The sequence below is a fragment of the Saccopteryx bilineata genome, chromosome 1, assembly GCF_036850765.1.
Source record: "Saccopteryx bilineata isolate mSacBil1 chromosome 1, mSacBil1_pri_phased_curated, whole genome shotgun sequence".
Taxonomy (NCBI): Eukaryota; Metazoa; Chordata; class Mammalia; order Chiroptera; family Emballonuridae; genus Saccopteryx; species Saccopteryx bilineata.
The window spans coordinates 392239542-392267459 of record NC_089490.1 but is presented as its reverse complement, the minus strand read 5'-3'; the positions used below and the strand labels follow the sequence as shown (position 1 = coordinate 392267459).

The following is a 27918-nucleotide window of genomic DNA, read 5'->3' as shown; positions in this document are numbered from 1 at the left end:
TTCCGGGCTCGACTTTGGGATGGGGGAAGGGAAGGCGGAGGACAGGACGGGGAGGGGCGCGACAAAGTGGCGCGAATCCGAACCGCAGAGAGCGCGGGGCCAGCCCAGAGAGCCAGGGAGGAGGCAGCCGGTAGGGCGCCGAGGGGGGCCAGCTGCTGGCCACGGGGGTACACGGAGACCTGGGCGGGGACGGGGGTGGGGTGTGGGGACGATGACCAGTGAGGCCCCAGAGGGGCGCATCTGCGGGCGGGCAGGGTGGGGGTGAGGGCTGGGCCCCTGGGCGAGCTTTCTGGGTAGGTGGTGAGGAGAGGAGGGCTGCCAGGAGGGGACGTGGGGAGTCCTCACTGAGGCCAGGGAGGAAGGATCCTGCTGGAGGTGGGATATTTTGGGAATTGGACCGGCCCATGTTGTGACTAGCCCACGTGACCTGGAACCGGTTGACAAAATCCCCTGAGTTTTTGCTTCCCTGTCCGTGAAGGGAAGGTACCCCAACGCCAAGTTTGCCAAGTTTGCCAGAGTCAGAGTGTCGGGAGGATTTGTGAGAACACAGATCTAGTCCTATCGCTCCTGTGACTGGGGCAGAGTTGCTGCTGTCATTTCCGTGGACTGTCTCCAGATTTTGGGCTCAGTTCCCTCTTCGCCACCGGCTGCCAGCTGTGGTGGCGCGGAAAGGCTTTTTGCAGCTGTCTCTAGCAGCTGGCTTGGCTCTCCAGCCCACAGAAGAGCCTTTGTCCACATCTGCCTTTCCCAGAAGCCCCTGGTACCAAGCAGTCTCTGCCTTTCTTACAGGATCCAGAGATGCGCTTGGCCATGGTTTCTGCCCGAGCCCCGAACAGCCTGGTCCAGAGAGCTATGTGAACGGGAGGGCTTGCCAGAGGAATTTTCCAGTTGCTCCAGCGCCAGGCCTTGCCACTCCAGTGGTCAGCCCGGAGGACCCCAGTGCCAGTGGGCTTTGAGGATCTGCTGTACCTCAGGCCATGCCGAGCCAGGGACAGGCCCTGCGCGTGGCCACCCTGCTGACTGGGCTGCTGGAGTGCCTTGGCTTTGCGGGCGTCCTCTTCGGCTGGGCATCCCTGGTGTTTGTCTTCAAAGCAGAGCATTACTTTGAGGACCTGTGTGAACAAAATGCCACGCTGATGGGCAATGCCACAGACCAAGATGGTAAGGGAGTGATGACTGCTCTAGGAAGTTGAGTCTGGTCCCTAGGTGGTGGGAAGGGGCAGGAAGGTGCTGCCCTCCTGCCCACCCTGTCTGCCTCTCTGGGGTGAAAGGAAGGGGTGGTCAGCCAGCCTTCCTCCCCGCCTGAACCTTAGTCTAAGGGGTGCCTGGGGAGGGAAGTACCAGCTTCTGAGGGGTAATTAAGGGATGTCACATTTCAACTCACCTAAGGGAGAACTTTCCACCAGGCCAGCTGTTTGAGGTGGCAGGGGCTGCCCTCGAGGGGAGCCAGGCTGAATGCCCACCTGGCAGGAGGGTTAGGGTGGGCGGGAGGCTGGCCCATCCACCTGGCTTTCTGAGCTCTTCCTGTCTCTCCTCCAGACTGCAAAGCCCAGGATGAGAGGTTCTCACTCATCTTCACCCTGGCATCCTTCATGAACAACTTCATGACCTTCCCCACTGGCTACATCTTTGATCGTTTCAAGACCACGGTGGCTCGCCTCATAGCCATGTGAGTCCTGAAGGCCCAGCCTGGGCACAGGCAGGCAAGAGGAATTCCCTTGGCAGCAGCCTGGTTGGGAGGGAAACCCAAGCCGGGCAGTGGGGCAGCCGGCCCGGGCCCAGCAGCTCTGTTGGAACAACCCCGGGAAGCCCTACTCCCCTTTCCTCACTTCCTGCCCCTGCTCCACAGGCATGTGTGCTCAGCGTGATGCTAAATTGAGCAGGAGCCCAGGTCTGCTTCCTGTGAGGGCTGGCCTGGGGCCAGGCTTACCAAGTCGGCAATACCTGAAATGGTCACTGTGCCTTCATCCTGGGGATCCTTGCCCACATCTACGAGGCCTCACATCCGGGGGGCTCAGGCTTAATCCTCATCTCCCTCAGCCTCCATCATTCCCCAGAGGCTTAGCTGGGCACGTCTCCTGGGTACCTCCATGGGTGGGACTTCAGGTGCCTTTGAACTGGAAGGGAGACAGTGGGGTTTCCCGTGCAGATGAGTCAGGGAACGTCAGAGGCTTGCTCGCAGAGGATGCCACTGGGACTGGCCATTTTCAGCGGTCAGCAGTGGCCTGCTTGGGACTGATAGGACCCGAAGCAAGCACCTCCTGGCAGGCATGCGAGAAATTAGTGGTCAGAAAGAGAGACTGGAGGGCAGGCTGGGCCAGGAAATAGCCAGAGAAAAACAAGTCCCCTGTTCTTTAAGCATTTGGGTACAGAATGACTGTATGTCCATTTCTTGGTCTTCAGCTCCCTGCCTCCTCCTCCCTCCCTTCCTTTGCCCCTTTGCTTCAAGCCTTAGTGTGTTAAGAAAATCTCAGTCTTCTCTGTTTCTCTTTTACTTTCACACAGAACACTTCACTTTTTTTCCCTCAAGCCAGCAACCTTGGGCTTCAAACCAGTGACCTTTGGGCTTAAGCCAGCAACCATGGGGTCATGTCTCTGATTCCATGCTCAAGCCAGTGACCTCGGGTTTCGAACCTGGGTCCTCTGAGTCCCAGGCCGACTCTATATCCACTGTGCTACCGCCTTCACTTCTGACACTTATGGTCACCAAATGTGTGGGATTATTTTCCCACACCAAGCAAGTCTGTGACACCAGCTGGCCCGATCTACAGTGTAACTCAGTTCTGACATTCTCTGCCTGGAGATAGTGTCAGATCTCATAGGTGAAGGGCTCGGGACCATGAGACCTGCCCCCACCCCCATTTAAGATGTCTCAGGTGATAGGTCTCCTTGTGCGGGGGAGGGGGGAGGGGAACATTTCCACTCTTTCTACTCTTGCTTCTTCTGGCTAGTCTAATAATCAAATTGACATGAGGCGGGTTAACAGGAGAAAATAACTAAATTTAACTACATATTTATATATACATACCGGGGTTCCATAAGAATATGGGGCTCCAAATCAGGCAACCGAGGCTTATCGGTTTCTCCTTGAGCCAAGGAGAAAGGGAGGCCTGGTAGCGATTGTGGACTTCCCAGGGGGGAGGGCAATTCACATGGAGGTGGGAAAGCAGTGTTTTAGAAACAAATGTTTGCTGGGCCATACAGAAACAATGGGACACAGAGGGGACTTTGGTCATACAACCTTGCTAGGTTCCTCCCTCTCACACAGGAGTTCAGATGGAACTGCAGTTACCGGTGACGGTGACAGTGACGAGACCTCCCTTCCTGGGGCAGGTCTTCTACATTGTCTTAGGCAGTTAGGGGGACAGCCGAAGGGTTTCTTCTGAGTTGTTAGTTTCTTAAAAACAACCAGCTTAACATAATCAATGTTCCAAAGAGGCATATTTGGGGTGGCAACCTCTGCTCCCTGTCGCCAGGTTACTCAACTTCTGTCCAACTTGGCCACAGATCAGAGGAGGACATCGACGTGACCGGCTCTTTGGATGTGATTATTCGGTAGAGCCGCTTGCAGACCTCAGGGAAATGCTTATGTACGCTTCCTCGGGTACGAGCAGTTCGAAGGACGCGGTGAAGGCTGCAGACACAGAGCCAAATGACAAGATAGATATTAGCTGTCCTCATAAAACGTTCAGGGAAAGGAAACACAGCTGCTTTACCTGCAGCAGGGAGGTCCCCAGCGCGGAGCTTCTGCACCTGTAGGGTCCATTGAGTCACCCTCCTGGTATTTGGGTGTGTTCACCAACTTGGAAGCGCTCTGAACCGCATACTACCATCGGGATTCGAGAGAGGCTTCCTCACGTCAGCATGATCAATTATTAATTCCACTTCTAGCCCCTCCCTGCTCTCCAGACAAGTGTGTGTGTGTGTGGGGGGGGGGACAGGGCTGAAACTTCCAAGCTTCTGATCATGATGGCTGTGTCTTTCCGGCGCCCGGCTCTGTCCAGGAACCCGCCTGGAGCTGCTTGGTCAGAACAAGAGGCGCGCCGAGGACTCTTCTCATGTCGGAATTTCCAAGGGTGTGAGGAGCCCTGTGTCGGGCTGGAAACAAAGACCAAATATATATTTCTTATGATACAATCATGGTATCACAGTTCACCCTATGGTGTGGAAGCACGGATCTCCCTTATAGCAAAGCAATCATCAAGTTCAAAAGATATGGCACGTTAGTAATCTCATTCAGTCATCAATAACTGTCCGGTCCATCTTATACTGGATGAAAACGCCCCCCAGGATCTGACTTGTGGTGGCGCAGTGGATACAGTGTCAACCTGAAACGCTGAGGTCACTGGTTTGAAACCCCGGGCTTGCCCAGTCAAGGCACATATGAGAAGCAACAACTTCCTTTTTCTTCTCTCTCTCTCTCTTTCTCTTTCTCTCTCTCCTCTCTATAATCAATAAATAAAATCTTTAAAAAAAGAAAGGAAAGAAAATGTCTCCCAGGGCCACTGAGACCTGCAGGCTTCTCTTCCATCCAGGGCCACTGAGACCTGCAGGCTTCTCTTCCATCCCAGGGCCACTGAGACCTGCAGGCTTCTCTTCCATCCCAGGGCCACTGAGACCTGCAGGCTTCTCTTCCATCCAGGGCCACTGAGACCTGCAGGCTTCTCTTCCATCCAGGGCCACTGAGACCTGCAGGCTTCTCTTCCATCCAGGGCCACTGAGACCTGCAGGCTTCTCTTCCATCCAGGGCCACTGAGACCTGCAGGCTTCTCTTCCATCCCGTCCAGTTCCAAAAGCGGGAGAGGTGTCAGCAGTTGACGTCTTCACCCTTTTAGCGTCCGGTGTAATTGAGCTAAGCGGCGCTGAGCCTCTTTCGAAGTGGTAATGCAATATTGGCTTTCCCTCACTGCACGGTGCACTTACTCATTCCCTTGCCTTCAGTTATTATTCCTCTGTCTCTCCATTTATACCCAGCGCTGCTCCTGCGCTGGTCCGGATTGCAGGCAGCAAGACTGGTCTAGCCAGTGCCCCTCCCCCACCCCGTCCACTTCCAGATCGGGTCAGCTCACTCGGGTCAGGTCCGTGTGGAACTAGTGGGCTATCTTTACGACCGACTGGGCCCTCTGGTTGTCTAGCTGTATTCCCTGTTAGCCCCACATTTTGCCAGATGGGCTGAAGGCGCATCCTGCCACCTCTGGCCCTTAGGAGTTGTAAGGTAAAGGTTAGACACAGTGACTTAGGAATCCTCCCCCTTTCCATCCCTGGTAATGGGCTTGGGCCCACTGCGTCTGTGGGGAAAAAAGGTTGAGTTGACGGGCAGAAAGAATGCCAGCAACCTTCCCTACCTCCTTGTCCCCAGGTCCGCTAGAAAAACGGGGACACCTATGCAGTGGGGACACTCCTTTAAGTCCCTGTAAAGCCAGTAACCATGGCCAGGGCCACCATCACAGCAGCCTGGCCCATGCAGGTTCGCATTGGATTCGGACAGTTGGTAAAGAAACAATGGAGCCAAAAACTGATAGGCCATTTTCTTTAATTCTAGCTTGCACCCGGGGGGCAAGTAAAAACACACACTGGGCTCCAAAACCCACTCACATTCAGTGCTCACAAAACCACTGACTTATCCGAGTTTCCTAGAATCAAAGGTTTCTAGCTCACCAGCCTTATTCTCCTCAGTTCCCTATCTCTTTCCTTCTCCAGCGTCAAACTGCACAAACTGGCCTCTCACTCAACACTCCGCCATCTTGGCTGCTTCTCCTGGCCTACTCCGCCTGGCCTCCTGCTCTCTGTTCTGCTCTCTCCTCTAATGATAATCTCAGGAACCAAGAGCGCCCAAAATCCCGTTCTGCCCCCATTTTATAGTGTGGATTCAAAACTTTTAATCCAATATACAAAATAGGGAAGTCTCTAATACAAAGTCACTTCTCTGAGGCATGATTGGATTTACCGCCCCACATCAAAAAGGGTGGGAAAGGCTTAATCCCAAAACCAAGCCCCAGGCTACAACGATCCTGCCTGCTCCCAACACACATTAATATCAGCTGGGCAACAGCCTCCACGTGGGCAGCGTTATCTTTTACAAAGTGAGCATAATACATTTTATCTGCCCAACAGTCCCCCTGATGCTGAGTGTGAGTACACGCTCCTGAAGGCGTGTAAGCCAGTTCTTCATGCCTCATCTCCAGCCCCCCGCCACCCCTTTTTCAACAACCAGTGTTTCGATCGTCTGTTCCAATTCTCTATCAAACTAGTACTCTGAGACCATCTCTGTCCGTTGTTGTCCATTAAGGGCTGTAAAGGGTGTTCCTTGGTCTGAAGGAGTCAGCCACCCACGTTGGTGCAATATTACAGCGCGCTGAGCGTTTGCAGCTGCCGCGGGTAAGCAGAGCCCAGTCCAGCGTCAGTGTCTGTTCCTGTCGGGACCCACTGTGGCTGCCCAGGGCTTCCAGCATCACTCTCTCTTGCCAGCTCTGTTCAGGGCCTGTCCCCAGGGGCTCTGCCACATGGCCATCTGCGGTCTCTGTCTCTTGCTGGCAGGCAGAAGAGCTCTCACTGGACTTTTGTGCCTCCGAGGTGGCAAAGGCTGGGAGAGACTGCGTCTAGGTCCAGCCCATCTCCGCACTGCTGCCGCAGCCCCAGGCCCACTCACGGTATGGAGGCGGGTGGCCGCCGTACGTGAGCACAGAGGGACGTATGCTTGTTGATCTCAGTCGTTATCTGAACCTGGAAAGGGGTTCTTTGGCTGGACATCAGCGTGCCCTACTGTAGTGCACCTCCCAAATGCCATGGTGATTTTCACAGGACTGGGCCTCCATACAAGCCTCTCTGGCCATATGGCCGGGGCATTGGCTATTGCCCATGAATCAGTAAAAACCTGAACACGAGGGCTTTTTCCATTGTTCAGTTCTCCTGCCTTTGCTAGGAAAACAGCCTGCAACTCAGTCACGGAGCTGATCTGTTTCACCTTCTTTGATCAAAGTGGTGGCCTTCCAAACAGGATGCTGTCCATTCACCATGGAACTTCCATCCACAAGCCAGGCAACTCCCTGTTGGCCAGTCCAGGGTCCTTTATAAGGACCATGTCCGAGCGACAGGAGACTCCAGCAGCCCCTCACACGGTTCTAGAATCAGACCGAGGGGGAAGAGGCTCCCTTCTCGGGAGTATCTCCTCCCTGTCGTCCTCAGGCCGCACAATCCTGCCTAGACCACTTTATCGTGGAACCTTTCTGGGGCATTGCCACCTCCTCAGAGCGTTTTTTCGACATCACCCTAGACATTGTGGATAGTTCATGTTTTTTTTTTTTTACCAGTTTTTTTAAAGGTTTCCTACATTTCTCCTCTTACATTCTTTTTTTTATTAATTTATTGTGTTTACATAGATTCTAATGTCACCCGTGTTCCCCAGTACATCCCCCCGTCTCCCTCCTCGCAACGCCCTCCCCCCTTCCCTCCAGGATTTGCTTTTTTGCTCTGGTCCCATCCTCTCACCCTCTCATCCCCTTTCCCTCTTCCGCTTTCCTTCTGGATCCTTTGATCCCGCCTCTGTCTCTATTCCGCTCCTCAGTTGTGGATAGTTCATGTTTAAAGTCCATTTCATGTTCATGAGTCACTAGTGTAGCTTCTACGAATGTCTGATAACAAGATAATAAATGCTGCTCTGATGGAAATTGCCTCATTTGAAGCCCCATAGTCGCCCCGGGGAGGGGGTGTCCACACACCTTCGCCCTCACCCTAGTCTAGGCTTCAAACGGGCTGTGGCTCAGAGAACTTGTCCCTCCCAGCCCTCCAGCTTCTCCCTCACACCATATGGACTCGGGTGTTCTGGCTGGTGCCGGTTTGGTCCAGTTAACATGGCTTGCGGGGTGGCTTTCCGTGCCTCTGTTTGACAATGTCAGGAAGGGGCACCGTTCCCCAGTCAGATGCAGTGACCATCCTCATAACACAAGCAGGCAAGAGAGACACAACCACTTGACACACATCCTGTTCGAACATGTCTATTCCCTCACAGACTTCCACCTTAACTCCTTCAAGCCTCTGTTCCTAACTGTTGCCTTTCTTAGGATGTCATCAGCAGGTTTGGGTTTTTACAATATGAAGCAAGCAAAGTGTCCCCCACGGGACGTATCAGTCACTCTCATAAACCACTCAGGTAAAGGAAGCACACGTCTTCACACCAAGCCCCTTCAAACATCCCAACTTTCACAAGCGTATTAACTTAGATTTTCCTGTTCGTTCATAAGAATCTTTGCCCTTGTCGGCTTCGCCAGTTGGTTTTGGTACCATGGGGCGTGGAGTCCTGGAAGCTTCTCCTCTTTACCCCTGACTGGCATTTACCCATTTTTGTGCAGAGGGCTTTGGGCCCCCAGCGGGGGGGTCAAGAGACTGGCCCTTTCGTCAATTGTTAACTTGATTAGTCTGCCACAAGCGACTGCTGGGCTGGCTTCTCATTGTAATCTTGTGTTCTGGCTTTAACATTTTTTCTAAACCAGGATAAATAGACTGGGCTTGTTTGGCAGCACTGTAAGCTTGGGGGACCAGCAGGGCATCCCCTGGGCCCACCCAGCCTTTGGTAGTGCCATGTCAAAGCCTCTGCTTGAAAGTCCATGGTGCTGGCAGGATAGGCAAGTATTGAGGTCATCGTATGGCCAAGAATCTTCTCAGCCATGACAAGATCAGAGGTGGCTTGGTGAACACACCAGAAAGCCCATCTGGATCCAGCCTTAAAGGCCAGACCTTTTGGGGCCACATCCCACGCAAAGGAGGATGTGCTGGAAAATGGAGAGGTGGAAGCCATATGGCTCAGTTCTGCCACCCAATGCGTGTCAGGCTCTGGCTGCTGCAAGTTGGTAACAAATCACAGTCTGTGTGCCCTGGTGGGGTAGCTCAGTTGGTTAGAGCGTTTTCCTGACACACCAAGGTGGTGGGTTCGATCCCCTGTCAAGGCACATATAAGAATCAACCAATGAAAGCATAAATAAGTGGAACAACAAATTAATGTTTCTCTCTCTCTCTCTCTCTCTTTCTCTGTGTCTCTGTCTCTCTCCCTTCCTCTCGCTGTAAAAATCAATTAAATTTTTTTTTTTTGTATTTTTCTGAAGCTGGAAATGGGGAGAGACAGTCAGACAGACTCCCGCATGCGCCCGACCGGGATCCACCCGGCACGCCCACCAGGGGGCGACGCTCTGCCCCTCCGGGGGGTTGCTCTGTTGCGACCAGAGCCACTCCAGCGCCTGGGGCAGAGGCCAAGGAGCCATCCCCAGCGCCTGGGCCATCTTTTGCTCCAGTGGAGCCTCTGCTGCGGGAGGGGAAGAGAGAGACAGAGAGGAAGGAGAGGGGGAGGGGTGGAGAATCAGATGGGCACTTCTCCTGTGTGCCCTGGCCAGGAATCGAACCCGGGACTTCTGCACGCCAGGCCGACGCTCTACCACTGAGCCAAACGGCCAGGGCTAAAAATCAATAAATTTAAAAACATCACCTGACTAGGCAGTGGCGCAGTGGATAGAGGGTCAGACTGGGATGCGGAAGACCCAGATTTGAGACCCCGAGGTTGCCAGTGTGAGCGTGGGCTCATCTGGTTTGGCAAAGCTCACCAGCTTGGACCCAAGGTCACTGGATCAAGCAAGGGGTTACTTGGTCTGCTGAAGGCCCGCGGTCAAGGCACATATGAGAAAGCAATAAATAAACAAATAAGGTGTCCTAACGAAAAACTGATGATTGATGCTTCTCATCTCTCTCCTTTCCGTTCCTGTCTGTCTGTCCCTACCTATCCCTCTCTCTGACTCTCACTCTGTCTCTGTAAAAATATCACAGCCTTTGTGGCCAGTGACGGTTGTTGACTTTTATGGAGGAAAATGATGAAGTTCTGGTTGTTGGCTTTGGTTGCAAAGGTCATGCTGTTGGTGACATTCTGGAGTCCGCTTTAAGGTTGTCAGAGTAGCCAGTGTCCCTTCGGCCTTACACAAAGGCAAGAAGAAAGGACCGCAACCCAAAGTTTTGACGGTGAAAACTCGGTACTATTTGCTTTCTTCACTTTATTCCTTAATAACTGTTTAAAATTTCTACCCTGCTAAGACCAGTCCCTTGATTCCCTCCTCTGCCTTCCTTCAGTCTGTTGTTAATTAACCTAATATAGTTATTAATATCTGTAAGACCCAGGAGGGGAAGCAGAGACAGCACACTCAATAAGGCTTCCTGAACTAGCTTCCAGTTTTGCAGCCTTGAGGTTACGCGGGGGCACCCACAAGAAAGGGGCCCCCATTCACGCGTGTTCACCGTGACCTGGGGATCAGGCATGTTCAGCAGGTGGCTCTCCTGGTCGTCAGTCAAGTCACTCCCGCGTGGCTTGCGTACATAGTGTAGCCACTGCTCCATCTGAGGTGCTCCACTAGGGACAGGGGACACGGCATGTACAGTGGCGTTTGTCCAGTCCGCCAAGCTGGCCGTTCCCTCAGGAGTAGCCTCCCGTGTGTCTGGGTCACGTCCAGCCATCTGTGACCGTTCCCGCGTGAGCTGTGGGTCCTGTCCCCACTCACACACGCTCTTCCCCTCCGCAGCATTCAAATGCACGGCGCAGCCCCAGAGTGATGACTCTCACAACCCCCGTCAGGGAAGCTTCCTGGGGAAGCGGAGGCTGCCCCCCTCCACAGTGTGACACAGCTCCTTCGCTGACGCCTCCTGGTTTCAGGAGTGACTTGGTTTTGCTGTCCTCCCTCCCCGACTGCCTTCCTGGGACCCAGAGGTCATTGAGGTCCTTCCTGTTGTCCCTGCATAATTTTTCCTTTGACAGGGTGGCTGTGAGGCTAGCGGCTTGCAGTGCCGACTGACCCAACTCTGAACTTGGTCTGGCCTTGAGGTCTGACCCAGTACTCGCTTTTAATTTTATTTTAGCTATTACAGATCACAGTGACCAAGAGATTCTGTATTTCACCTTTTTCTTATTAGTTTGCATTTTCTTTTTCTTTTCTTTTTTTTAGAAAGAGGAGAAGGTAGAGAGAGAAAGAGAAAGAAAGGGAGACAGGGGAGGAATAGGAAGTAGTTGTTTCTCGCATGTGCCTTGACCGGGCAAGCCCGGGGTTTCGAACCGGTGACCTCAGTGTTCCAGGATGATGCCTTATCCACTGTGCCACCACAGGCCAGGCAGTTTGCATCTTCTTAGGCATCCAGTGAACCAATTCCCTGAGCACTGAATCCATCTCTGAATTCTACTGGTAATTTTACCTTTAGTAACTGGTTGTCCCACAGCTGCTGGCCCACACCATGGGGGACCATGTGGTCACCCAGGAATCAAAGGTTCTTCACCCTACACCCTTTCATCCTTTCTCTTCCTAAATCACACGTATCCGTGAGCCAGGATCGTTCCAGCAAATCTCCCCTCACACCAGCCGAGCTGGAGAAAGCTGCACTTCTTCTCTCTCCTTCACTTTCACACAGAACACTTCACTCCTGACGCTTCTGGTCACCAAATGTGTGAGCAGTTTCCCTACGCTGAGCAAGTCTGTGACAGCAGCTGGGTGTCCTGCAATGTAACTCAGTTCTGCCGTTCTCTGCCTAGAGACAGCGTCAGATCCCAGGGGACCGCTCTCCATGTTAGAGGTCAACCCCAAGCGGCAGACCGCGGCTTAGCCACAGCTTCCATTCGACTTGGCTACAAGTTTGAGTTTTCAGGACCCCTCGTCATCCAGGCGATGGGCCTGCTGGGACTGCGTCTGCTCTGCCCCGCCAGGGCTCTCTCTCCTTGACAACGGTCTCCATCTCCCATTGTGTGTTTCAGACTTCTCTACACCAGTGCCACGCTCATCATAGCCTTCATCTCTGCAGGTGAGTGCCGTCAGGTGGGAGGGAGGGACGCCTAGAGCTCGAGGGCACCTGGATGGGAGAGGTGCAGAAGGGGATGGTGGGACACACTGACCCCTCCACGGTTATTCAAAGATCCACAGACTCTGAGTTTGAAAGAATCCTTGAAAGAATTGTTGCTGGTCTGTAGCAACGGTTTAGTGGACTGAGAGATGAGAAAAATGAGGACCACGGAGGCATTATTACTTCAGAGGGTAGAATTTATTCCAAAGATTACATCCTTCCTCTGGTGCTGAAATGCTCTGTCTCTTTTAAAAACGAAATGATAATACGACTGACAGTTACTTTTGGAAATACCCTTACTCAGCAGGGTGAAAGTGGACCACTTTCTGGCAGTTAAAAGATGCCTTTTCACATTTTACTGGTCTACAGACCTAAATAAATAAACTCCCCAAGTCTGGGAATCCCAGACTGGTTCATTCCCCCCCCCTTGTGTACAAGAGAAAACCGAAACCAGAGAGCGGCCCTTGGCAAAGATCTGCCCAAGGCCACAGAGCCAGTGAGGGGCAGTGGACCTGGGATCCCAGACTGGCCAAGAGATGTCTTCCAATATTACCCCCCAGTGTTTGATCACGGGGCTCAATTTTTGGGTTAGTAACAGCACTTTAACTTGTGTGTGTAGTACCTGTGTTGAAGCTGGAAGGTGACAAGGAGTCATCTCCATTTGTGCCCAGTTATCCGAGGCTGGTGTCTTTGCCCAAACAGATCTCCTGAGATAGCCCGGCACCTGGAGCCCGTTATTCAAAACCACTCTCCTCATCAGACCGGCTTCATCTTTCCTAAAAGCCTGTCAATGATTTTTCAAGTGGCTGAAAGTGATTTTCAAGTAGAGGAGATGGCTGGAGATGTTTGATTCATTTGTGAATCATTTGAGCAACAATTCCTCCTTTCCCTTAAAATAGAGCTATTTGTTTTTAGAGAAAGTGTTGGGACCACACTGACCTTATTGCGACACCAACTTTTACTGCCTTTTATAAAGACAGAAATGGAATGGTAAATAGTACCAATGCTCTATAATGGCACTTTACCTGCTTCTCAAGGTGTAGAACAATTGTTCATTACTTCAGGGGATATTAAGAAACACACACATGCTACATTAACAAACACTAAATCACCCACCAGGTGCAAATGTTGTTCCCTTTTTATCCTGTTTTCGTGACTGGAGGTCTTGATATGGGGCTGGTGTGACTTGAACACTATGGCAGAAGCAAGTTTCAGGCTTTGAGCATTCTGAGGGAAGGTGCATCCGATTACAGTTTAATAATACTGTTTGGTTTTTTTTGTATTTTTCTGAAATGAGAAGTGGGGAGGCAGAGAGACAGACTCCAGCATACATCCGACTGGGATCCACCCGGCATGCCCACTAGGGGGCGATGCTCTGCCCATCTGGGGTGTTGTTCCATTGCAACTGGAGCCATTCTAGCGCCTGAGGCTGAGGCCATGGAGCCATCCTCAATGCCTGGGCCAACTTTGCTCCAATGAAGCCTTGGCTGCTGGAGGGGAAGAGAGAAATGGAGAGAAAAGAGAGGGGGGTGATTAGAGAAGTAGATGGGTGCTTCTCTTGGGTGCCCTGGCTGGGAATCAAACCTGGGACTTTCACATGCCGGGCTGACACTCTACCACGGAGCCAACCAGCCAGGGCCTAATATTGTTTCCTATTGATTGTATTTATTTTTGCAGTTACTGGCTATTCATGACAAGCAACACAGATTTGCTTTTCATTTACAACAGCAAGATGAAGTTTTCTTTTAAAAATAATAGATTTCCTTTGGGTAGAAGTGAGTCAGTCAACTTAAAGAAAACATGTTAGCAAATACTAGCGGTATGGACGGGGGCCGGGCCCGGAGCGGGTCTGCCTCAGGCCGGCTGTAGTGTGTGGGTTCTTGACTTCGTGCAGGAAAGAGTTCACAACACACGTCCAGGTGATTTTGAGAGGATACTTTTTGAAGCTGGGGACGGTGAAACAAAGGAAGGGCCCAGGGTAGAAGAAGCAACAGGAGAGGGTCTGGCCTCTGCTTGGGCTTTCCCGAAACGTTATAGGAAAGCCGTGAGCCAAGGCCTGGCTGCTGTCAGCTCAGAGAACTGGGGGCCTTGGCCGCAGGTTCAGGGGGTAAGCCCGGGACAAGCGGCCGGGGGGACGCTGAGAGTTTAGGAGAAAGAAAGGAAAAGAATTCCTGCCCGAGAAAAGGCATGGGCGTGCTCCAGAGAGCCCTTGCTGGCATCCTCGGTCGTGAGGGTGTTTATTTCTCTTCTGCTGGCGAGAATCTGAGGGGAGGATTCCAGCAGAATATTCATCAGCTTTCCAGGTGCGTATTTAATGTGCTGATGCATCAAAATGAGCATGCAGGGGAGTTCGGGATCCTTCTCTGGTCAGCTTCCCTGCTTTACTTTTATCTCAGGGCTGTCTGGCTCCGGTCAGGTTTTTATTATTTGTTCCCCTGATTTCATCTGTTCTTGGGTTGGGCTGGCACAAATGGCACTAATTGGGTCTCTGTCCTGTGTCTCCCGACCAGGGTGATTTGAGCTGTTTGTTCTCTGGTCAGGGAGGAGAGGTATAAACCATGTGTTGTCAACTGTCCTTGGTGAGGGAGATAAGGTCTTGCGATTCACTAGCTGTCTGTAAGTTGTTTAAATTATTTGGCCTTTTAAAATTATTTTGTCTCAGTTTCCCCATTCCACCTGCCAAGGAACTCTCCTAGCTTGTCAACTACCCTGCCTCACTAGGACAGTGGGTTATGGTCAAAGTCCTGAAGGTGGGCAGAAGTTTCTGGTTCAGGAAAGACTCATTACTAAACCACCTCCCTCCCCCTTGGCATTTCAGATCTTTTGCTATTATCCAACACTTTCAGACTTAGTGTGTGAAGGTTTTTTTTCATGTCAGTCTTTTTAAAATTTTTTATTTATTTATTTATTTGAGAGAGAGAGAGAGAGAGAGAGAGAGAGAGAGGAACATCAATCTGTTCCTCTATGTGCCCTGACCGGGGATCGAACCGGCAACCTCCGTGCTTCAGAACAAAGCTCTAACCAATCAAGCCATCCAGGCAGGGCTGCATATCAGTCTTTTTAAGGGCAAGAAGTATTCTTTACTCAACCTGCATTTTCAACACCAAGCACAACGCCTGGCACGAAGGAAATGCTCCAGGTGTAATGAACGAAGGAAGGGCTGTCCACGGCCATCTTCCTGCCGAGATCTCACAGCCCCCTCCAGGCAGGAAGAGCAGGTGACTGAGTCACAGACTCGGAACCCGCTCAAAGCCATGCAGAGAATGAGAGGCTGGGCTTGAGGGCAGAGTCCAGGCTTCTCCCCCTGACAGGGTTAAGGATGAGTAGAGGGCTGCTTGTGGCGTAGGAAGGACCGTGGGCCGTGGCTTCAGTCTGAGTCCTGTCCCTGTTCGTAGAGATCTAGGCCTGCCACAGGCCGAGGGCCATCTCCGGTGGGGAAGAAGGTGGCTCAGGGGACCTCGTCGGAGTCTCTCCTTGGGGACATTTGGGGGGAAGCTGACCTAAGACCCCCAGTTTCTAGAGGGCTGACTAGACTTGGAGCCCTGCCCCCAGGGTTGTCGGCCATTCGGAGCCGGAATTTGAGGCTCCGAGTTTGGGTCGCACTATGACACCACCCACCCCTGTCTTTGATTGTTCCAGACTCAGCGCTGCTGCTCTTCTTGGCCATGCCCATGCTCACCGTCGGGGGCATCCTGTTTCTGATCACCAACCTGCAGGTGGAAGCCTGCCCTCACCCCAGGCGGGCAGGAGGCTGGGGAGGGGGTGGGGAGGGCGCAACGCTGTCCTACATCTGCTGACTCAAATGGGGCTGGCCCAAGCCAGGGCGGTGGCTGCTGGGTGGAGGGTGGTCTGGCCCTAAAGATATCCTGGCACGTGCTGGGTGCACGGGAAATGGTTCTCTCCTGAATAGGGAAGTGATTCAGGCCGGTCATGTGTTCTCCAGATTGGGAACCTGTTTGGCAAACACCGCTCGACCATCATCACCCTCTACAACGGAGCCTTTGACTCTTCCTCGGCCGTCTTTCTTATCGTTAAGGTAAAAACAAGCAACAGCCAACACTGATGGAACACTTCCATATGCCAGACGCTTGTCTAGTAAATTTTGCCTTTCTGGTTCTAGAGCCTGCTGTTAACCCTGAAACTCCTTCTTTAAACTTACATAGGTTTGGCCCTGGCCGGTTGGCTCAGCGGTAGAGCGTCGGCCTGGCGTGCGGGGGACCCGGGTTCAATTCCCAGCCAGGGCACATAGGAGAAGCGCCCATTTGCTTCTCCACCCCCACCCCCTCCTTCCTCTCTGTCTCTCTCTTCCCCTCCCGCAGCCAAGGCTCCATTGGAGCAAAGATGGCCCGGGCGCTGGGGATGGCTCCTTGGCCTCTGCCCCAGGCGCTAGAGTGGCTCTGGTCGTGGCAGAGCGACGCCCCGGAGGGGCAGAGCATCACCCCCTGGTGGGCAGAGCGTCGCCCCGGTGGGCGTGCCGGGTGGATCCTGGTCGGGCGCATGCAGGAGTCTGTCTGACTGTCTCTCCCCGTTTCCAGCTTCAGAAAAATACAAAAAAAAAACAACAAAAAAAAACTTACATAGGTTTTTGGGCAGAGACTAAGGGAAGGAGTGGCTGTGATTGGGCCAGTGTTGGGCATAGGATGGGATCCCTTTGGAAAGAAGTGTGTGCACCTGTGAGGTTCTGGTTGGGACAAGGAGGTAAGGAGGCGGGAGGTGGCTGGTGTGGACTGCAGGGGCAGACACGGAGGCCTCTCCCGCTCTCCTAAAGGCTAATGCTGGCGTGCGGGGGGGTGGGGGGATGGGTATTTGCTCACCCAACAGCCGTTCCACCTTCTTCATTGTGCTAGCAATTTCATCTGGGCAACGATATGCCAAACCTGGGGGATGCATCTGGGTTGATCTAAGCCAACTGGTAATCCCTTACCCCCTCTGGTTGGTGGGGGATGGAGGTGGTCATTTTATCCAGTCTTTGTTAATGAGGCGAAGGGGGTGTTTACTGAAAGACTCTAGGGAACATTTTCCTCTTTGACAGAAGGTGAGAACAAAGCAAAAAGAAAGCCTTTCTCCTCGGTTCCCTTCCCACCCTTCCTCTGTACGTGATGGGAAGGTGTGATCGCTGGAATTGTGGCAGCCATGCTGTGACTATGAGGCAACCAGCTGGAGGACAAACGATAGTACACTAAGGATGAGTGAAAGAGATGGAAGAGTGTGGGTCTTTGACTCCCTGGCTGGCCAAACCTAGGACTTCATTTTGGGCTTAGTGTTAGGACAGAGGAAGCTGGCAGGGCCTGTGGGTTGTGGGGGAGGATAGGAGGATCTCTGGGGGTCACTATGGGAGTCACTACCCAGACACAAACTGGCTCAGGCCCATGAGCACCTTGGCTGGACGGGTCACTGAAAGACAGCCTCTAGCGAACCTTCTCAAGCCTTTCTACCCTGATTCAAGAGCCACTTTCGAGGGTCCTCCTCCTTCCCTTGGGTGAGCCTCCTTTCCCTCCTCCCTCCTCAGAGTTGGAAGGAGAGACAAGGCTAGAGCAAGAGCTGGAGTTCTCAGTTCAATCTGACCTTGCTCCTGCCTACTCTGACCTTGAGCAATTCATTGCTCCCCTCTGGACCTCACTTTTACCTTCTGTAAAATGAGGAGGTTGGGCTAGAATTCAGTGGTAGTCAACCTGGCCCCTACTGCCCACCGGTGGGCGTTCCAGCTTTCATGGTGGGCGGTAGCGGAGCAACCAAAGTATAAATAAGAAGATAGGTTTAACTATAGTAAGTTGTTTGATAAAGATGTATTCTGCCAAACTTAGCGAAAGCCTGACATAAAGTACTTGGTAAGTAATTATTATTATATGCTTTAACTTGCTGTAACTCTGCTTTATACATTTTATAAAGTAAAGTTGCTTCCCTACTTTATAAATCACCATCGCTGTGGAACCGGTGGGCGGTTAGAAAATTTTACTAACAGAGATACAAAAGTGGGCGGTAGGTATAAAAAGGTTGACTACCCCTGGGCTAGATCAATGGTCTTCAAACTGGATGTTGAAGCTGAACACCGAAGGATTCTTTCTGATACTATATCAGTTACCAAGGAGAACCAGGGGAGGATGACTGGGACCCTCTCCACTGATGTATTTTTGTGAGTTGAATTTTCCTGTAAAATTTTGTTTGGACAAGAAAACTTTGCTGCTATTGAAAGAACAAACCCTGGCTTAGAAGACCTCTGAGAAGCCACGCGGGGAGCTCCTCGGGGGCTGTGGGGATAGTGGCATGCCGCCCCCCGCTGCTGTCGATTGAGGCCGTGTGGGTCCTAGGTCCCCCTGCTCAGCTTCCAGGGCGGAGGGCAAGAAGACTCTTTGGAAACCCGGGCCCCTGCCCTGGCTTCTTACCCTGGCATTGGTTTTGTATGACAAAACAGACATCACATAACACTCACCATCTTAGCCATTTGTAAGTGCACAGTTCCCTGACGTTAAGGTCATTCATGCTCTTGTGCCATCCAGCCCCAGGACTCTTCTCAACCTTGTAAGCCTGAACCTCGGTCCCCATTAAACAGCTGCTCCCTGCTCCTCTCTCCACCGGCTCCTGGCATCTACCGCTCTGTTCTCTGTTTCTGTCACTTGGGCTACATACACCAAGTACCTCAGAAAAGTGGAGTCACACAGTCTCTGTCCTTTTGCGTCTGGCTTGTTCCACTTTGCACAGCGTCCTCAGGGTTCGTTCACGTCGTAGCATGTGGCAGAATTTCCTCCCTTTTTAAGGCTGAGTGACATTCTATTGTGTGTGGAGCCACCGTTTGTTAATCCGTTCCTCTGCGCATGGACGCCGCGTGTTGCTTCCACCTTTTGGGCACTGGGAATAATGCTGCTGTGGCCACGGGCGTTGCTCTGACTTCCCCCTCCTCCTTCTGCAGCTCCTTTATGAACAGGGCATCAGCCTCAAGGCCTCCTTCATCTTCCTCTCCGTCTGCAGTGCCTGGCATGTTGGGCGTACCTTCCTCCTGATGCCCCGGGGGCACATCCCCTACCCGCTGCCCCCCAACTACAGCTATGGGTAAGGACTGTGGTCTGGTGATGGTGGGCCGGCACCCCTCAGGTGACCTGAGGGAGGAAGCAGGGGGTGGGACAGACATGATTATAGCAGGGCAGAGGAAAACGGTCACAGAAGAGGACTAGAACAGGGGTGTATCAATTAGCTATTGCTGCATAACAAACAACCCCAAAACTCAATGGCCTAAAACATTAAACATTTATTATTTTTCACAAGTCTGTAGGTAGCTGGCTAGTTCAACTGATGGAGGATCTACCTGGATGATCTTGACAGGGATCTCTCCTATTTCTGATCATCTATCTGGTGGACTAGCCAGGGGCTGTCTAGTCTAGGATGGTGGTCATTTGAGGTGGGTGACTAGGATGTCTGGGTCACCTGGCTTTCATCCCGTAACAGGCTACCTTGGGCTTGTTCGCATTGTGGTTTCAGGGTTCACGAGAGTGGAGAAGTGCTCAAGTTTTCTTGAAGTTGAGGGTCAGAATTGGTATTACATTGTGTCTCTTACATTTTTTTTTTGGGTGAAGCAGCTGACAAGGCTGACCCAGATTCGGGGGTGGGCAATAATCAGAGCTGCAGTCCCATCGCAAGGGGTGGGGAACAGAGTGGGTGAAGGACATAGGACCATGTCACAGTCCATCAGCACGAGCAGCAGAGGGAGGGCGCGTGCTGGCCGCTCACTTAACTATCTGCAGACCCCCGCGTTCTTCGGGTTCACCGTGTGAGCATCTTCACAATCACACATCCTCACCTCCATTTCCGAACGGGAAAACTGAGGCGTAGTAGGGTTAAGTCTGAGCCACGTTGCCAGCTAGGAAGCGGCAGAACTGGGATTTGACCCCAAGCCTGTCCTACTCTTGCCACACTTTCCAAACTTTGCTGCGTGTCAGAACCACGAGATTACTCGGCGAGCTTTGAAAAATATGGAAATCTGGCTCCCACACCCAGGCATTCTGATCTAACCGGCCTGAGCTGCGACCTGAGTGTCGGGGTTGGTGAAAGGTGATCCCAGTGTGCAGTGACATTTAGCTCCACACCACCGTGTCCTCCAGCCTGAATCTCAGACTCAGCTCACAGTCCTTGGGCCGGGCTGGTGGGGCTTCTATTTCCGTAGCCTGTGCTCTAGGAATAGCAGCTCCAGGGAGAAGAAGAAAACACCCGCGTCCGAAAAGCTGGATCTGCAGTCCCAGGAGTTTCTGTCACCAGCGGAAGGTGAGCCCCGCTGGGAAAGCCGGTTCCCCTTCAGAGCCTGGCCTTTCCTGGTGGCTCCCCTGGCTCCTCGCCTCCGGGGCTCCCCTGGGGACGCGGACGCAGGGAAGGTCGGGAGCAGAAGGGACCTGTCGAATCTTCTCAGCCTCCTCATTTGATACATGGTCAGAGAGGGGCAACACTTTTGTCCCTTCTAGGTTTTTTTTTCCCTCTTTTCTCATTTCATCATCTCCCCTCTCCCTGAAGTCGTCCTTCCATCATGGCTGCCTGTCCCCCGACTTCTCAGTCCCAAGTCTGGCTCCTCTGTTCCCACGTCTGCAGGCCCCCCGGCTCTTCCCTCTCGCTCTCCCGTCCCCTTTCTTGTCTCCTTTCCCTCCTCTATCTGTTTCTTTTCTTTCCTTTCTTTTGGTTTTTGGTACAAACATCACCAACTGCTGCTGGTTCAGGTAGAGACGAGAACAGGATTCCGAGAAGCTCACAAAATCAAGGGAAAGTGAACTTGCCCGGCTCCAGGAAGGGTAGAACCAGGGATCCCAGTCCAAAATCACAGCCAGCCTTCCTCCCCCCAGCCCCGGGAGAACAATCGATTGGTCCCCCTGGGGCGGGGCCCACGGCACTTGATGCACAGCCGCATGGGGGGGGGGACCAGGCTGACTAGGGCCGGGGAGGGTGCTGGCACTGGACTCACAGCCGCATGGGGACCAGGCTGACTAGGTCCGGGGAGGGTGCCGGGAGAAACCAGGACCCGGGACCGCAGGAAAGGGAGGGGTGCAGAGTGGCCGGAACAGCAGCTGTCCCGCTCCGCTGTTCGCCTCTCCTTGTCTTCCTGTTCACCGTCCTGGCCGAGAAAGATCAGGATAAAGTGTTACTGCAAGAAGTGGTGATGAGGGACGGCGTGTTTGGGGCAATCACAATGGTCCAGCGTTTGACGTACCGTCGGAGGCTGTCCTATGATACAGCCTCTAACAAAACTAGGCTGTCCCGAACCCCTGGTAACTGAATTGTTTTACCTTTATACCAAGAAGGTTGGGAAAGCACCAAAATCTGCATGTGGTGTGTGCCCAGGCCGGCTTCGTGGAGTTCGTGCTCTAACGAGGTTGTCTCCAACGAGAGACCATGTCAGCGGGGCCTACGGTGGATCCCTGTGTGCTGACTGTGTGTGTGACAGGAGCAAGCGTGCTTTCCTTACTGAAAATCGTTGTGAAAGCACTGAAAGCACAGAGTCAGAAGGCTAAATAAAAAAACGAAGCTTTTTTGAGTCACAAAAACATGAAAGGCAAAAAAGAAAAAAAAAGAAGTGGTGATGAATCCACGCTGCGCCAGACTGATGAGGTTTCTGCAGACAGAACGCAGGGAGGGTCGCGCAGGGCAGTCGGCTGGACGACGGAGCACGCGGCACAGAGGCGGGGATGTGCGAGTTGTTGGCGCTCCAAGAGCTCGCGGAGGAGTTCCGAGTAGATGGTGAACTGGGACCTCGGGCGGTCCCGTGAAGGCCTCTGCATGCTTTGCCCCTTCCAGCCCTCCTCTGGCCTTGCAGTTCATGCCTGGCCCCTCCTTTCCCCCCGCAGAGATCCCAGGATCAGGGCGGCCGGAGGAACCCCGTTCTTTCCGGAGCTCTGCTCTCTCTCGGCGCTTTGCCTGGCATGTGGTGTGGCTGTCTGTCATACAGCTGTGGCACTACCTCTTCATCGGCACCCTCAACTCTCTGCTGACCAACTTGGCCAGTGGGGACAAGGCGCTGGGTATGTGGCGGGGCTGGGAGGCAGCCCATCTGCCTATAGCCTTCCGGGGACCTGGAACGTCGCGGGGGTGGGGTGCTAAGTGCAGCAGGGCTACGTACTCCAGACAGAGGTCTGAGCAGGGGTGTGGGGAGGAGGGCCAGGCAGGGGGGGTCCCTTCCTGTAAGGAAGTCCTGGAAATTTCTTACCACCCAACACCTCTCTGTCCTCTGCAGTCAGTAGCTACACAAATGCCTTTGCCATCACTCAGTTCTTTGGAGTGCTCTGTGCCCCCTGGAATGGGATGCTCATGGATCGGCTCAAACAGAAGTACCAAAAGGAAGCGAGAGAGACTGGTGAGACCTGGGCTCCGGAGGGTCAGGGGACCAGGAGAGAAGAGGTCTTCATATACCTCCATGCCCGTCTTTTCTTTTGTCCTTCATCTTTTTGTACTTGTATCCATCTGTCCATCCATCCATCCATTTATTCATCCACCCACCCACTAGTCACAGAGTGCCAGTTATGTGCCAGCCACAGTTCAGACTCAACAATGCACAAGACAGACATGACCTTGTTCTCAGGCTGTTCTCAGTCTAGAAGTTGGAGACAGGCACATGTCAGTCCAGAAAGTAAACTCGCAGTGAGCTGTGGGGACACGAGGAAGGGCACATAGCCTGTTCTGGGAAAAGATGGGATTGATGTCAGGGAAGGCTTCCTGGAAGAAGGATGAGCAAGAAGCGAGAAGATGAAGAGGAGGGCCCCAGGAGCGTGGCCCAAGAATACAGTGGGGTCAAGATGGTGAAGGAGAGAGCACAACACTGAAGGATCTGGGGAATTCCAGAGAGTGATTCCGAGGTAAGGCACAGGGTGCTGGGGAGCGGCGAGCAGGGCTGGAGAGAGGAGTAGGAAGGGGCAGGCGCACACCATGCCAAGGAGCCTGGATGTATTGGAAGGACAGAGGAGTGCTGAGGTATTTTAGCCTGTGGAGGTCGGGGAAGGAGAGGAACTCAAGTGGAGAGTAACATTCTCCTAGTTTCATCTACACTCCTTCCCCACTTCCGGGCACTGCTTCTCCTACCCCTGCTGGAATCTTCTAGAGCAAGTCTCAGACATCAAGTCATTTCATCTGAACGCTTCCATTAGTATCACTAACAAACCTCTTTTACTTACACATCGCTATAATCACATTATCACCCCTAAAACAACCCCAGTCGAGTTTCTTACTATCGTCAACACGCAGTTCGGTTCAGATTTCCCTAGTGGTTTCGAATGTGTCTTTTTATAGTTGGTTTGTTCAAATTCGAGTCCCTCAGCGTACTTTAGTTTGATGTGCCTTTTTCTATCTTTAAAAATCTGTGTCCCTCTCTTGACTCCCCCCCCCCCCCCCGCTTGTGGTTTATTTGTTGAAGAAACTGGGTCATTTGGCCTGTCAAATTTCCCAATTTTGGATTTGGCATCCTTTTCGTGTCACTGAAAAATGCCTCTTCGATTGGGTGTTTCCTGTAAACAGGCAGATTGGAGGCCTTGGAGACTTGGTTTAATATTTTTTGGTGAGAATGACTCAGCAGTGGAGGTGAGGGCTCAATGGGCTCCCATCAGCTGGCTCCTGGTACCAGTTGTCCCTGCTTCACGATGTTAAGATTGATCAGTGGGTTCAGACCTTGTCAGTCTGAGGGCCCGTTATTAGGTTTCCCGTCATCTGCCTGCCTAATGATTTTAGCAGCCATTGATGATCAATGCCTAGACCCATTATTTTATTAGGGTTACAAAATGATGATTTTCTATTTCCATCTTCCCTTCCGCTTTTAGTAGCTAGAATTCCTCTAGAAAGAAAAAAAAAAAATAATTCCCTTATGATGAATTTGTTTTCCTGAAATAAATGCTTGGTTTTTCTCCTATTTACATTTCATAATAATGAGGTTGCCTTAGCAACCTCTAGGGTGACTACTCCTTGTTTGTCTTTGAGAGTTCCGTTTTAAACATATTTGAATGTGTTTCAATCCATTTCTTTTTCTTTTTTTTTTTCAAATGATAAGAGAAAGTTTATTTAGAAAGTTGCAGAGGTAGAAGTGAGCCAGCTGGGCTGCGTGGGCTCAGGAAACAAGTCCCAGAAGCCCGGCAGGGCCCTTGGAGCTCAGGAGAGTGCACTCGAAAGGAAGAGTTGAGCGCACATGCTCTTGGGGCGAGAGGGAGAGAGAGAGAAAGAGAGAGAGGTCAATCGATTTCTATCAAAAGTTTTCTTGATGCTCAAGTTGTCCTACCTTTGGCCATTGAGAACTTTACTGCCCCGGAATTGCCACCGGAAGTCTCAGTGTTGGTGCTGCCTGTCCCCCACCACTCAGCCAAATTAGTAGAGACAAGGATCGAATCTTTCTGGACACTTTACTCAGATGGCCAGTGGTCTGAGAAGATGGGGTTCTGTACCCCCCTCAATAAAATCCCTTCTTAGCCCCTCATCTCAGCCCACCTTTTTTATAAAGGGAAGGAAAGGGTAGGAAAAGGATTTGGCATTTAGGAAAACGTTAATTAGAGAAAAGTTGCAGTTCGGGGGTTCTTCTAGTGTTTCTTTATCTGCATCCTTGTCAGTGGGTATTCAGTCATATCAGAGACATTTAGTTTCTCTTTCTGTTCCCTGTACTCCATTCCTGCCTGGAAGTATCAATGTTGGCGCTGATTCTTTGGTGATTATTTTTATTTATTTTCCCTTAAAGACAGACTATATACATATAATTTCTCTCCTTCTTGGATGAAAGGTAGCGCACTGCACACCCTGTTCTGGATTTTGTTTCTGTGTAACTCTCTGTAGACTAAGTGTAAATGAGACTTTGCTAGAATTAAATGACAACGTTTTATTCAAGGGTCTTGAGTGAGTGAATTATAGGTATAATTCTGGAAACACTATCAGGCAATACCCAGAGTGTTCCAAAGAAGAAGAAAAGGCTGAGAGTTTGAATGGTACAAAGCACATTCTCAAGAAGAATCAGTCCTGCATTCTTAGCTTGATCTGAAATGATGATCTTCCCGATGTCCTGCGGGTCTGGACATGAGAACATTCTTTCCTAAGTCCTCCGGGGGCTCATCTATAAGATCTATATACCTCTAGGCATTAACACACAATCGAAAACTTCAAAAGTTTAAGTTTCCAGGCTAAAGTAAAATTAAATCGTTTCCCTCACGTTTCAGCTCACTCTGAATTTTGTTGGGTTGACTATAGTGACTCCATTTTGTTTCTTCTACTCTTTCCTCATCCCTGTCCTGCTCCACAGGGATCTGTCCTCATTCTTTTAGCCGCGGCCTGGTGCTCTGGTGTGAGGCTGTAAGAGAGTTGCTGCAGCATTCCCCTCTTGGTGGCTGTTTGGATGGTTTCCAGTCTTTGGCTATGACCAGTATTGCTCCCGAGAATATCTGGCTTTTAGGTTGGAGGGGGCCAGAGCGATGTGGAGCCCGGGCAGAAGCCATTGTAATAATCTATGAGCGAGTTGCTGGTGGCCTCCAACCAGGATGAGTGTGTGGGGATGGAGAGTCGTTGAGGAGACATTTGAATGATGTTTAAGAGGTGGATTATCAATATTTATTGATGGATTGGAGATGGAGCATGTGGGAGAAGAAGGATTCAAGATTGACCCCAGACTTCTGCCTGGATGGTTGGGTGCGTGGTGGCTTCTCCTTTTCTCTCCATCTTCTTGCCCCCTCCCTGCCCTCTCTGGCGCCCCCTCCAGGCAGCCTCTCCTCTTTTCCCTGGACCAGGTTCTTCAGCCTTAGCTGCGGCCCTTTCCTCCGCGGTGCCTTCTCTGGCCCTGACGTCTCTGCTGTGCCTGGGCTTTGCCCTCTGTGCCTCGGTCCCCATCCTTCCCCTCCAGTACGTCACCTTCATCCTGCAAGTGATCAGCCGCTCCTTCCTCTACGGGGGCAACGCTGCCTTCCTCACCCTCGCGTAAGTGGGCTTGGGACGTTCCATAACGGGGACATTCTGGGACAAATAGGAGCGTGCTAGAGGTAAGAAATCAGGTGAGGGAGATAGGGTCTGGGAACCAATGTAGGGGTGATGCCTGGAGGTGGAGGTTGGGGGGAGGGATAGGTCATTCACGGACCTGAGTCTGCACCTCATTATCTAGCCAACGAAATCCTATGCACCCTGTAGCGCCCACTTTGGTTACAACTCTCCCAGGAAAGGAACGGTGTGCCTTTCTTTGTGCCCGTGGTGCTCACTCCGGTCCTGCTTCCTTAGTGCACGTGGCACCTGGTGCAGACGGATCTGTTTGTGTCTCTTTTCCTGAGACCTCCTTGGGGTCTCACGGACCCAGCCTGTGTCTGATCCCTGCTGTTTGCCCCGCGCAGGCCACGGTGACTTTTTCTGTGTTTTGTGGTCTGACAGGCGGAGCCAGGGCAGGGGGAGGGGCTGCCAGAGGTGGGGGTGGGGCAAAGGCAGGTCCGGGGCCAGGGTAGTTAGAAGCAAATGGCTGAAGCCAGGCCCCTGCTTGGGGGGAGGGGCCTCGAAGCTCACCAGACTCCCCTTGCCTGTTCCCAGTTTCCCTTCCGAGCACTTTGGGAAGCTCTTTGGGCTGGTGATGGCCCTGTCGGCCATCGTGTCTCTGCTCCAGTTCCCCATCTTCACGCTCATCAAAGGCCCCCTCCAGAACGACCCCTTCTACGTGAGTATCTAGGGACGGGACGGGTTGGGAGGGGCCCTGGCCTTAGACCAGCATTCAGACTGGGGCACCCCCAGACCTGCCAGTGTTGTGACCACTGCACAGCTCTGTTAGCCTCATTTAAAAAGGTCATTAGCGAAGTGTAGGCATCAAATCAGTCATTGGGAGGGAGAAAAAAAAAGAAGACTGAACTTACACACCGAGAATTGCTAGATTGTGGTATTGGACGACCCTCGCTTAATGTTCAGGAGCTGTGTGCTCCAGCTGGTGCCTCCCCCAACTTCCCGGTGGCCTTGAGCAGGTCACTGAGTGCTTTCAAGGCCTCTGTTTCTTCACCTGTGAAATGGGTATAATGTCACTCCCCATCCTGCTCCACAGGGCAGAATGAAACATAGCGGCTCGTCCTTCCTGGGGTGGGGGTGGGGGGTAAGCAGAAGATAAACCAGGCAGAATTCTGGTCCCTTTGTTGGTGGTGGGTGTTTCTCAGAGTCCCTGGGGCTGGCCCTCACCCTTGCCCTCCCCACTGCAGGTGAATGTGATGCTGGTGCTTGTCACTCTCCTGACGTTCGTCCACCCCTTCCTGTTGTACCGGGAATGCCGGCAGAGAGGACGCTCCCCTGCGAGCACCTAGCGAGCACCTCACCTGTCAGCCTGACTTGGATGCTTTGCTCATCCTTCTTGGAGGATCCCATGCTGCTTTGCCCCCCCCCCCAGCTATTTGTATTAAATAGCCATTCTTTTCTCCTTAAAAAAATGTATTTGCCAGCCGAGACTTCTGGTCAGCAGGAGAAGAATCTGTGGCCAAGCTGACTGACATCGTTTATAGACCCGAAGCGAAGGCACGCGGAGGTGCTTTGTGCCGGAGCAGGACGCCCCTGGCCTTGGCAGCCTGGCCTGAGGGGCGGGGACGCGATGTCGGACCCCGAAGCCCATGTGTGCCTGGGCTCTGTGCTGCCGGGGGACTTTGCGGGCCAAGATCGAGGTCGTCACGGCCTCATCTAGGCCGCCTGGCATCTAGAGGTGGCACCCAGCTTGTCGTCAGAGGCACAGCCTTGGTGTGATGATGGCAGTGAGCCTTGGGGAGAAGGGGGAGCAGATGGGGTGGGGGTGGGGCCCCCGCTTTGCCACTGATGCTGGGTGACCGTAAGCAGACCCTTGTCTGATCGGAGCAGCCGTTTGCCCACCTGTGAAATGGGAGGGTTCTGGAGTCGGGGTTCTGCCTCATGTTCTAGAAGGCTTTAAGAACAGTGAGAGGTTCCAGCCGCCCAGGGAGCCTTGGGAATCAGCTGGCCCCCTCGACGGAAGGACTTCTGATGAAGCCTTTTGGGCATGTTTTCCTCTTTGAGAAGGGGGATGATTACTTACTTTGGGTATTAAATAAGAAAATTTCTCTGGAGGATAATTTTGAGATAAATAAAGCATCTCTGCCTAAGGCAACTACCGTA

At 52.4% G+C, this 27918-nt stretch overlaps 1 protein-coding gene and 1 pseudogene across 1 annotated transcript; both read left to right on the top strand.

The window, feature by feature from the left end:
* Positions 1 to 7: 7 nt before the first annotated feature.
* Positions 8 to 27918, top strand: SLC43A3 (solute carrier family 43 member 3). The gene is made up of 13 exons (XM_066251541.1): positions 8 to 130; positions 790 to 1161; positions 1540 to 1669; positions 11771 to 11817; positions 15496 to 15572; positions 15800 to 15892; positions 18764 to 18903; positions 20012 to 20109; positions 21675 to 21848; positions 22061 to 22180; positions 25572 to 25758; positions 26353 to 26476; positions 27003 to 27918. Exons 2-13 carry the CDS (start codon positions 978 to 980, stop codon positions 27102 to 27104), a joined length of 1476 nt encoding a protein of 491 aa, XP_066107638.1. The 5' UTR covers positions 8 to 130; positions 790 to 977; the 3' UTR covers positions 27105 to 27918.
* Positions 20817 to 21666, top strand: LOC136318730 (large ribosomal subunit protein eL34-like; annotated as a pseudogene).

Bases quoted from the DNA above. Each gene is read 5' to 3' on its own strand.
- SLC43A3 (XM_066251541.1), top strand. From the start codon at position 978: ATGCCGAGCCAGGGACAGGCCCTGCGCGTGGCCACCCTGCTGACTGGG. The intron at 1,162-1,539 runs GTAAGGGAGTGA...TCTCTCCTCCAG, and splicing joins CAATGCCACAGACCAAGATG to ACTGCAAAGCCCAGGATGAG. The intron at 15,893-18,763 runs GTAAAAACAAGC...CTCCTTCTGCAG, and splicing joins CCGTCTTTCTTATCGTTAAG to CTCCTTTATGAACAGGGCAT.